This window comes from Neoarius graeffei, chromosome 6, assembly GCF_027579695.1.
Source record: "Neoarius graeffei isolate fNeoGra1 chromosome 6, fNeoGra1.pri, whole genome shotgun sequence".
Classification (NCBI taxonomy): Eukaryota; Metazoa; Chordata; class Actinopteri; order Siluriformes; family Ariidae; genus Neoarius; species Neoarius graeffei.
In genome coordinates, this window is record NC_083574.1 from 60,824,216 (window position 1) to 60,836,417 (window position 12,202).

General features: G+C 38.1%; 1 protein-coding gene across 1 annotated transcript in view; it reads right to left on the reverse strand.

Moving 5' to 3' along the window:
- The window catches only part of hsf4 (heat shock transcription factor 4), a 35,516-nt gene extending 24,056 nt beyond the window's left edge, over window positions 1-11,460 (reverse strand). Inside the window, exons 1-4 of the mRNA XM_060924372.1 lie at window positions 11,335-11,460; window positions 5,065-5,173; window positions 2,893-3,020; window positions 2,648-2,772 (exon numbers count right to left, since the gene is read on the reverse strand). Of these exons, the coding sequence (XP_060780355.1) occupies window positions 2,648-2,772; window positions 2,893-3,020; window positions 5,065-5,173; window positions 11,335-11,460 (488 nt within the window). The remainder of the gene's footprint in view (window positions 1-2,647; window positions 2,773-2,892; window positions 3,021-5,064; window positions 5,174-11,334) is intronic.
- Between the last annotated feature and the right edge of the window lie 742 nt (window positions 11,461-12,202).

The window sequence follows — 12,202 nt, forward strand, 5'->3', positions numbered from 1 at the left end:
ATATTGAGTATATTCGATATATCGCACAGCCCTAGTCTGAATCTTCGCTTCATATATATTTTTTATTTTCAACTAGCCAGCCGGGCTGCCTAGTGACAGGAATTACCCGCCATTGACAAATTAAGTCACCTCGGGCGACCGGACCACTGCGAATTTCGAGCCCTGAGTTGTGTTAAAAAAAAATAGCAGTACAACATCAGTAACCTGATGAACCACTGTTATTAGCAGTAGTGATATTTCTGAATGGCAAATAATTTACTTGTAGATGTAGTAGTGTAATAGAAAAACAACAGACCCAAATGTCATGGCATGTATGCTGCTTGTTCTGAGTAACTGACCATTCGTTGAAAGGGGTATGTTCAAAATAATAGCAGTGTGGAGTTTAATTAGATAGTTAATTCATTCTGTGAAAAAACATGTCATTAATTGTCCTTTTTTAAGGAAGAAGGGAAGTTTCACACATTGTTATAAGATATATATCCGTATGAATTGCTAAGTAAAATGAGCCGTTCCAAACACTGTTCAGAGGAACAACGTAATTTGATTAAAAAGTTGATTGGAGAGGGGAAAACATACAGTGGTGCTTGAAAGTTTGTGAACCTTTTAGAATGTTCTATATTTCTGCATAAATATGACCTAAAACTTCATCAGATTTTCACACAAGTCCTAAAAGTAGACAAAGAGAACCCAGTTAAACAAATGAGACAAAAATATTATACTTGGTCATCTATTTATTGAGGAAAATGATCCAATATTACATATCTGTGAGTGGCAAAAGTATGTGAATCTCTAGGATTAGCAGTTAATTTGAAGGTGAAATTAGAGTCAGGTGTTTTCAATCAATGGGATGACAATCAGGTGTGAGTAGGCACCCTGTTTTATTTAAAAAAAAACAGGGATCTATCAAAGTCTGATCTTCACAACACATGTTTGTGGAAGTGTATCATGGCATGAACAAAGGAGATTTCTGAGGACCTCAGAAAAAGCATTGTTGATGCTCATCAGGCTGGAAAAGGTTACAAAACCATCTCTAAAGAGTTTGGACTCTGCCAATCCACAGTCAGACAGATTGTGTACAAATGGAGGAAATTCAAGACCATTGTTACCCTCCCCAGGAGTGGTCGACCAACAAAGATCACTCCAAGAGCAAGGCGTGTAATAGTCGGCGAGGTCACAAAGAACCCCAGGGTAACTTCTAAGCAACTGAAGGCCTCTCTCACATTGGCTAATGTTAATGTTCATGAGTCCACCATCAGGAGAACACTGAACAACAACAGTGTGCACGGCAGGGTTGCAAGGAGAAAGCCACTGCTTTCCAAAAAGAACATTGATGCTCGTCTGCAGTTTGCTAAAGATCATGTGGACAAGCCAGAAGGCTATTGGAAAAAGTTTTGTGGATGGATGAGACCAAAATAGAACTTTTTGGTTTAAATGAGAAGCGTTATGTTTGGAGAAAGGAAAACACTGCATTCCAGCATAAGAACCTTATCACATCTGTGAAACATAGTGGTGGTAGGATCATGGTTTGGGCCTGTTTTACTGCATGTGGGCCAGGACAGCTTGCCATCGTTGATGGAACAATGAATTCTCAATTATACCAGCGAATTCTAAAGGAAAATGTCAGTACATCTGTCCATGAACTGAATCTCAAGAGTAGGCGGGTTATGCAGCAAGACAACGACCCTAAGCACACAAGTCATCCTAGCAAAGAATGGTTAAAGAAGAATAAAGTTAATGTTTTGGAATGGCCAAGTCAAAGTCCTGACCTTAATCCAATGGAAATGTTGTGGAAGGACCTGAAGCGAGCAGTTCATGTGAGGAAACCCACCAACATCCCAGAGGTGAAGCTGTTCTGTATGGAGGAATGGGCTAAAATTCCTCCAAGCCGGTGTGCAGGACTGATCAACAGTTACCAGAAATGTTTTATTGCAGTTATTGCTCCACAAGGGGGTCACACCAGATACTGAAGGCAAAGGTTCACATACTTTTGCCACTCACAGATATGTAATATTGGATCATTTTCCTCAATAAATAAATAAATGACCAAGTATAATATTTTTGTCTCATTTGTTTAACTGGGTTCTAAAATTCTAAAGGGTTCACAAACTTTCAAGTATATATATAATTCATTCATTTTCCTTCCACTTTTCCTGCTGGGGTTCGTAGTGGCAGCAGGCTGAGAAGGTGAACACAGACTTTTCTATCCCTGGCCACACATTCCAGCTCCTCCTGGTGGATCCATAGAGTTTCCAGTCCAACTGTGAGATATCATCTCTCCAGTGGGACATGGGTCTGCTCCAGGGCCTCAATCCATTAAAATGTTCTGGGACTTGGAACCAGGTGCCAGAACCACCTCATCTGGTTCCTTTCAATTCAAAGGAAGAGCAGCACTACTCAGAGGGTCTCCAGATTGCTGAGTCCCTCAACTAATCCATGCAGAGGAACCTGATTTCTGCTGCCTGTACCTGAGACTTTATTCTATCAGTTACTACCCACACCTCATGACCACAGGCAAGGAGAGGGATGTAGACTGACCAGTAAACAGAGAGCTTCATCTGCAAACTGAGCTCTGCTTCACCACCACAGACCACCAATAATAGCAAATTCTAATCAGGTACAATATATGTCAAAATTTTGGGGTTCTCACTGTTTCATATCTTGCATCTGGCACTCCATGTTCTCTTGTTGGCTGCGAAGCACCTGTACTTCATACAGGAGCTTGCTTAAGTCCTCCTGCCTGAATTTAGTCTCCTCACTTTTTACTATAGACACCTGATAGAGAACACAAACACAGAATCAGCTTGAAGAATCAGCATGTCATGCATGCCAATAAAATCAGTGACTATGTGCAACACTAAATGGTATATCTGTATAGCCATGTGTTAGTCATACCTTGCGCTTGATGTGTTCTAGCAGATGCTCATGGCCTTGAAGGAAGTACAGGTGCTGAAACTCTGTGTCATCTCGTTCTGGCTTCACCAGCCCACTCTGTTCAATATTTACCACCTTCCTGAAGCCATCTGAAACAATACGATATGATACATACATACACAGATAGATGGATATGCATGATACCTACATGGAACTTAATTTGTTTGATAAATTATTAGTTTATTTATAGGTTTGAGTAACATCTATGCTACAACTTGTGTAGTCATAAAAATGCTTCTTTATAGTTTTATTGTAACTACACTGATGTAATGCTATGAAAAATACTAATTATTACAGTCCAAATACTGATACAACCCCGATTCCAAAAAAGTTGGGACAAAATACAAATTTTAAATAAAAATGTAATGCAATAATTTACAAATCTCAAAAACTGATATTGTATTCACAATAGAACATAGACAACATATCAAATGTCGAAAGTGAGACATTTTGAAATTTCATGCAAAATATTGGCTCATTTGAAATTTCATGACAGCAACGCATCTCAAAAAAGTTGGGACAGGGGCAATAAGAGGCTGGAAAAGTTAAAGGTACAAAAAAGGAACAGCTGGAGGACCAAATTGCAACTCATTAGGTCAATTGGCAATAGGTCATTAACATGACTGGGTATAAAAAGAGCATCTTGGAGTGGCAGCGGCTCTCAGAAGTAAAGATGGGAAGAGGATCACCAATCCCCCTAATTCTGCACCGACAAATAGTGGAGCAATATCAGAAAGGAGTTCGACAGTGTAAAATTGCAAAGAGTTTGAGCATATCATCATCTACAGTGCATAATAGCATCAAAAGATTCAGAGAATCTGGAAGAATCTCTGTGCGTAAGGGTCAAGGCCGGAAAACCATACTGGGTGCCTGTGATCTTCGGGCCCTTAGATGGCACTGCATCACATACAGGCATGCTTCTGTATTGGAAATCACAAAATGGGCTCAGGAATATTTCCAGAGAACATTATCTGTGAACACAATTCACCGTGCCATCTGCCGTTGCCAGCTAAAACTCTATAGTTCAAAGAAGAAGCCGTATCTAAACATGATCCAGAAGCGCAGACGTCTTCTCTGGGCCAAGGCTCATTTAAAATGGACTGTGGCAAAGTGGAAAACTGTTCTGTGGTCAGACGAATCAAAATTTGAAGTTCTTTATGGAAATCAGGGACGCCATGTCATTCGGACTAAAGAGGAGAAGGACGATCCAAGTTGTTATCAGTGCTCAATTCAGAAGCCTGCATCTCTGATGGTATGAGGTTGCATTAGTGTGTGTGGCATGGGCAGCTTACACATCTGGAAAGACACCATCAATGCTGAAAGGTATATCCAGGTTCTAGAGCAACATATGCTCCCATCCAGATGACGTCTCTTTCAGGGAAGACCTTGCATTTTCCAACATGACAATGCCAAACCACATACTACATCAATTACAGCATCATGGCTGCGTAGAAGAAGGGTCCGGGTACTGAACTGGCCAGCCTGCAGTCCAGATCTTTCACCCATAGAAAACATTTGGTGCATCATAAAACGGAAGATATGACAAAAAAGACCTAAGACAGTTGAGCAACTAGAATCCTACATTAGACAAGAATGGGTTAACATTCCTATCCCTAAACTTGAGCAACTTGTCTCCTCAGTCCCCAGACATTTACAGACTGTTGTAAAGAGAAAAGGGGATGTCTCACAGTGGTAAACATGGCCTTGTCCCAACTTTGAGATGTGTTGTTGTCATGAAATTTAAAATCACCTAATTTTTCTCTTTAAATGATACATTTTCTCAGTTTAAACATTTGATATGTCATCTATGTTCTATTCTGAATAAAATATGGAATTTTGAAACTTCCACATCATTGCATTCCGTTTTTATTTACAATTTGTAGTTTGTCCCAACTTTTTTGGAATCAGGGTTGTACAATACTTTGCTAAATATCAGAAACTGATGTTTAATATTCATAAGATAAATTGCAGACAATTTCCCACAATTTATAATATAGAAAGGATGTATAGTTTTCAGTTGCTCCAATTTTTATGTTTTAACATTGCATCAGGATTATTATTTTAACTAAATTCAACTCGATCTATGAAATTAAAAACAGCTGGATTTCTGTGATTCTGTGTTAAAGTACATACACATGTTGAGTTGCCGCACAAAGCTGGCCATGTTGTTGTGTTTGAAATATTTGGGCAGAACCTCTTTGGCAAACCTGCCTTGGTCAAACACATGGAAGCTGGTACCAGTCTAGACAGAAGAAACCCAACAAAAGAAGTCTGTGCATTAATGGAATATCAAATATTTGTATTCTAATGATATTTATGCATGCAAATATCATATTATTTTTAAATCAAATTCAAATAAACTAACTTTACAAACATACACTTATATACATAGCTTGTTAGTCAACTTAACCATGGATGAAATAAAAAATGAACAGCACACACAGTACTGTGCAAAAGTCTTAGGCACATGTAAAGAAATGCTGTAGACCACAGGTTCTCAATCTTTTCTATTTTAAGGTCCACATATTCATACTTGTAACGAGTTGGGGCACATAAAAAGATCCCCAGTTATTTTGGCTCATCTATTCTATTAGAATCTAATAATCTATTGTAAATGTATTGAATGGGATGCAGCATCACTGCCTGTTACAGATGGGAGTCCAGGAATTAAATAAATGCAATAAAAACAAACTGGTTTTAATTGTAGGTATTGTATTTAAAACTGTATGAATGTGCCAGAAGCCAATATAAAACCCTGCATGCAGGGCATTCTCAGTCAAAAGGGATTAATGATCTAGCAGTGGAGTCTGGTCCATTAACACAAGAACTTATTGCCATGTTTGTGTACAGCAAACAAGCAAGTTATTCAAATCAAGAAGTACACTCAAAAGAAGTGGATACAGAAACCACTCAATGGGATAGATCCTTACACGCTAACAAAGAAGGATTTTTCCTCTGAAAAAAAAATTACTAGCTAAATTTGACATTAGAATAAATGTTGATCCTATTGTAGCCATAACTAAATGCAAAGACAATAGTTATACATACTATTAATTAACTTAATGTGAAGACAATTAACAGATAATCAACAGATTTTATGTTTTTTTAAGATTGTGTATATTTTTAGTCTTCTGTATTTGTAATTATTCACATCTATAAATGCATGACCTCACCAGCTCTGCTGATCAACTTATCGTGTTTAAATGAAGTTATCCATTCATTCATTATGAGTTGGAAAATTATCCATCTGTTGAGTTCCCCGACAGATGAAAACCTGGAAGAGCATGGAGGAGTACAACTTTTTATATGTGGCTGGGTTAAAGATCTGGGGATCAAGACATTACAAGATAAATCCTGTATCGTTTTTGCCTGGGGAAGGAGGCATTTCTGGGCTTTTTGTAAATGTCTTTGCGATGGTTGTAGGACGCTAAAAGTTTTAGTATTGGGTGTAAACAAACCACAGCCGCTCGAGTCTCAGTCCTCCCTGCTCTTCTCTTCCAGGTAAATCAGGCATCACAGATAATTTACCCAGAAATGTATTGTGGGTGTGTGCACACACAGGTTAAATGCAAAGGTGTAATGTGACAAAAAATAAAGGCTTGTTTTTCTTAATTTACACACAAATGTATTTATTCCACTTGAAAGGTGTTCAGCGAACCAGCTACCAGATTTGGAACACTATGACATCCTGAACTATTTAGTATTTGGCTTCAAACTTGAAAAAAATTTGTGACCCAGTAGATGGCCCAGTGGTTGAGAAACACTGCTGTAGACCAAAACTGGCTTAAAAAATAATGAAATTAAATGTTTCAACATTAAAAAAAAATACTATGAACAGCAGTAAGCCGTGATAAATGAAACTAAGTTAATATTTGATGTGAGATGACCCTTTGCTTAAAAAAAAAAATAGTAGTCTCAGGTACAATTAATGCAGTTTTAAAAGGAAATGAGCTGTAGATTTTAGTGAACATCTTGCAGAACCAGCCACAGTTCTTCTGGACACTTTGTCACACTTGCTTCTTAATTTTGCAGCAAAACCCAATAGCCTTCATTATGGTTTCTTTTTTAATCTAAAAAGTGGTCTCTTATGTAATATGCTGCTCAGATACAATTTTTTTTTTCTGTAACATTTAATTTTGTGCTGGAAAACGAACATTTGGAACTCTAAAATGTTTTTGTACTGACTCAGTAATGTAGAAGTCCATCCATCCATTATCTATAACTGCTTATCCTGTGCAGGGTCATGGGCAAGCTGGAGCCTATCCCAGCTGACTATGGGCGAGAAGCGGAGTACACCCTGGACAAGTCACCAGGTCATTGCAGGGCTGACACTTTGAGACAAACAACCATTCACACCCTATGGTCAATTTAGAGCCACCAATTAACCTAACTGCATGTCTTTGGACTGTGGGGAAGAACAAAGCACCTGAAGGAAACCCACACAGACACGAGGAGAATGTACAAACTCCACACAGAAAGACCCCTGTCGGCTACTGGGCTTGAACCCAGAACCTTCTTGCTGTGAGGCAACAGTGCTAACTACTACACCACCGTACTACCCAATGTAGAGGTCATAAAATAGAAATCTATAACAAAGGTTGTATGAAAAAAAAATAGGGTGGCTAAGACTTTTGCACAGACAGAAGACACAAACATCTCATCGCTGTGAGAAAATTCTGATGTGTTCCAAAGACCCACTGCAATGAGAATAACAGATTTGTTTTACTTTGCAGGTGTTGACAAGGTATTTCCTTTAATTTACAGGGTTGTTTGTGCTCAAATGAATTATGGATAAAGTATATACAGTGCTCAGCATAAATGAGTGCACCCCCTTTGAAAAGTAACATTTTAAACAATATCTCAATGAACACAAACAATTTCCAAAATGTTGACAAGACAAAGTTTAATATAACATCTGTTTAACTTATAACAGGAAAGTAAGGTTAATAATATAACTTAGATTACACATTTTTCAGTTTTACTCAAATTAGGGTGGTGCAAAAATGAGTACACCCCACAACAAAAACTACTACATCTAGTACTTTGTATGGCCTCCATGATTTTTAATGACAGCACCAAGTCTTCTAGGCATGAAATGAACAAGTTGGTGACATTTTTCAACATCAATCTTTTTCCATTCTTCAACAATGACCTCTTTTAGTGACTGGATGCTGGATGGAGAGTGATGCTCAACTTGTCTCTTCAGAATTCCCCAAAGAAAATCATTTCTTTCCACCACAAAGGTGAAGGCTACAAGATCATCAGCAAAGCTTTACTTGTCAGTCAGAATACTGTAGCAAAAGTGGTACAAAAATTTAAGAAAGATGGAACGGAATGGCATGCATGGATGCCGTCCATGAAAGAAGCCTGTCCTAAAGCCCAGGCACAAAAAGCTTGCCTAGAGTTTGCCAGGGCCCATGCTGACAAAGATGAAGACTACTGGGACTATATACTCTGGAGTGATGAGACCAAGATAAATGTTTTTGGAACTGATGGCTTCAAAACCGTATGGCATCTCAAAGATGAGGAATACAAAGAAAACTGCATGGTGCCTACAGTGAAACATGGTGGTGGCAGTGTCCTTATGTGGGGCTGCATGAGTGCTGCTGGTGTCGAGGAGCTGCATTTCACTGATGGCATCATAAATTCACAGATGTATTGCTCTATACTGAAAGAGAAGATGCTACCATCACTCCGTGCCCTTGGTCGTCGTGCACTTTTCCAACATGACTAAACACACATCTAAGGCCACTGTTGGATTTCTGAAGAAGAACAGGGTGAAAGTGATTCAGTGGCCAAGTATGTCTCCTGATGTGAACCCAATCGAACACCTATGGGGAATTCTGAAGAGACAAGTTGAGCATCACTCTCCATCCAGCATCCAGTCACTAAAAGAGGTCATTGTTGAAGAATGGAAAAAGATTGATGTTGAAAAATGTCACCAACTTGTTCATTTCATGCCTAGAAGACTTGGTGCTGTCATTAAAAATCATGGAGGCCATACAAAGTACTAGATGTAGTAGTTTTTGTTGTGGGGTGTACTCATTTTTGCACCACCCTAATTTGAGTAAAACTGAAAAATGTGTAATCTAAGTTATATTATTAACCTTACTTTCCCGTTATAAGTTAAACAGATGTTATATTAAACTTTGTCTTGTCAACATTTTGGAAATTGTGTTCATTGAGATATTGTTTAAAATGTTACTTTTCAAAGGGGGTGCACTCATTTACGCTGAGCACTGTAAATCTTGAAGTATTTCCAAAAAGAATGAACAGGCCTTAGATTATGCTTGGGAATTGAACCTGAAAATTATTTGATTAAAAGCATATTTAGAAACTGAGTAAAGGATATAGCAAAAAAGAGAATTGTATCAGGAAATCAGGCATTAAAAGCAAACCATTTAAAGAATCAACACTCTTCCAATTTGCTAGAGTCTCAACTTGTTCTTATCACATTCCCTTTCTTCCTGGTTTCATTATCAGCCCAGATAATGAAAAAGAGTTCTCTGGTGACCTTCAGGTCAGCAAGCAATGGCCCAATACTCTCTTCTTTTCTTCAAGAGTCTCCTTAATTTTAAAAGCATAAATCACTGCACATATGATTCACATCTCCGGTCAATCATATAATCCAGACCTTGGTGAAAATTAATTGCATATTAATTTGCATTTAACCTATATTAATCTGCTTGATATTAATATCTATATTTTTGCTGCATGTTAGTGTGGATGAAGATGGCAAGTCAAGTCAAGTCAACTTTATTGTCAAATATGCTGTACATGCTCGACATACAGCACAGATGAAATTTCAGTCCTCTCTGACCCATGGCAAGTTTACCTGAAAATGTGTCGCCTCTTAGTAAAGTCAAGTCAATTTATTTGTAGAGCGCTTTTAACAACAGACATTGTTGCAAAGCAGCTTTACAGAAATATAAAGATTTTAAACATATGAAATCATAAATTTATCCCTAATGAGTAAGCCTGAGGCAACGGTGGCAAGGAAAGACTCCCTGACTGACATGAGGATGCTTAGGTGCTTAGATGTCTATCACTGATGACTTATGTATTACTGAAAAGATACGCACACTGTTTTACTGACCACATTTGAATCTCATCTCATTATCTCTAGCCGCTTTATCCTTCTACAGGGTCGCAGGCAAGCTGGAGCCTATCCCAGCTGACTACGGGCGAAAGGCGGGGTACACCCTGGACAAGTCGCCAGGTCATCACAGGGCTGACACATAGACACAGACAACCATTCACACTCACATTCACACCTACGGTCAATTTAGAGTCACCAGTTAACCTAACCTGCATGTCTTTGGACTGTGGGGGAAACCGGAGCACCCGGAGGAAACCCACGCGGACACGGGGAGAACATGCAAACTCCGCACAGAAAGGCCCTCGCCGGCCCCGGGGCTCGAACCCAGGACCTTCTTGCTGTGAGGCGACAGCGCTAACCACTACACCACCATGCCGCCCCCACATTTGAATATTCCTGTAAAAATGTATAGTTTAAACAGTACATCACTCAGTAGCATTAGAAATTTACAACCAACATCCTCATAAAAAAAAAAATCAGTGTGTATGTAAAGCAATGTAATATTTTTCATGGTCATGACAGGATTTTTAACTTTGCTTCCAAGGCAAAAATCTTGAGAAAATGCCTCAAGGAAATTTGTAATAAGATTTTTTTTTTCATAGTCACTCAGAAATACAAAAATTCAGATAGCGCAATCACCTCAGAACCTCAGAGGATTTCTTCATTATTGCAGCATAAAATAAAAAACAAAGTCTTTACTAAACCTATGTCAACCACATTATTAACATTTCTAAGGGTATTCTTCTGCACATTATGTATTTGATGTGACACAATTAATCTGCATTTACATTATGCAGACTATGATGGAATAAGACTACCAGTTTAAATAATATCACAAAATGTTTTCTTGTCCTTAAAATGTGCTATGTGTCTTAAAATACATTTTTAAAAAGTACAGCTTTGTTTTCAAAGAACATGGCAGCTATACATAAATTGCTAACACTATTCCCTGAACAAATAATGTTTTCTGCTGATAATTTAATGTACATATTTGTTATGCCACCGTGTTATTATTTAAAGTCTTCCAATTTGAAAATGTAAAAGAGTTGTAAGCAGACACTTTTCCTACTTCAACAGTGATATTGGGAGGTGTGGTCATAATACCAGGAATTTTGCATATAATTTGACCTTGCCGTTTCTCTTAAATCATCAAATGTAAAACCATCTATCCATCCAGTGCCTATACCAAGTGTTTGTTCTCTAAATAAGAAGCCAACCTATAAAATGCCTTATAATTCACAAAGAGGTAGTTTTGGTAATTAAACTTACTCTTAGATCAATAGGAAGCAGAAACATTGACTCACAGTGCTCCAACAGATGAGATGGTTGGTCTCTGGGTCTTCCACCAGTGTCCACAGCTTGGTGAGGAATGCTGGGACGTTGTTGGCATAGCATCCATCTACACTTATGGAACCTGGTGACTCCTGCATATCTGCACTCAGCCCTGGGCTTGGGTTTCTGTACTTGAGCAGTGTGTATATAAATGTACATTTGTCACCAAAGAGTCTTCAGTCCATCTCTGCTCTCGGCCCTCCCAAGCTCCTGATCCTGTTCCTCTTTCTTTCTCTGTATCTCTTGCTCGCGCCCTCTCTCTGGCTCAGTCATCTGGCCATATCAGGCTTGTGTCGTTCATGCAGGCTTGTGTCAGCATAAAGAGAGGATGCAGCCTCATCACCACTACTCCAACAAAAGAGGCCATAGAAACAATGCATGGTCGTACAAAGCCTAGAATAATACTGCACTGTTACAACAAACACAATGCTCCAACAAAACCTGTGCACGAGTGTTGTGTGAGTTATATGTCTGTTTAAATTACTTTTCCATCTATTCAGGCCTATTGTTTAGAATTATGATTGTAGATATTTGAAGTTTTATAATTAAGTCCTGAAAACACAAAATGATATTATATAAATAGAATATCGCTCTAGCTACAAATATATTGTTTTTGCTTTCATAAATAATTATGAAAAATGAAACTAGGAAAAAAGACTTTACCAATTTAAAAAAAAAAATAAGTTATGTATAGGGTGGATATCTAAATATACATAAAATACAAATTTCCAGAGTTGCCAAAATTTTATATAATTTTATATGTAGTGTATAGAATAATACACTATTGCCTTAAAAATATGTACAATATCATGAATTTTTTTTTAATACATTAATGAAATA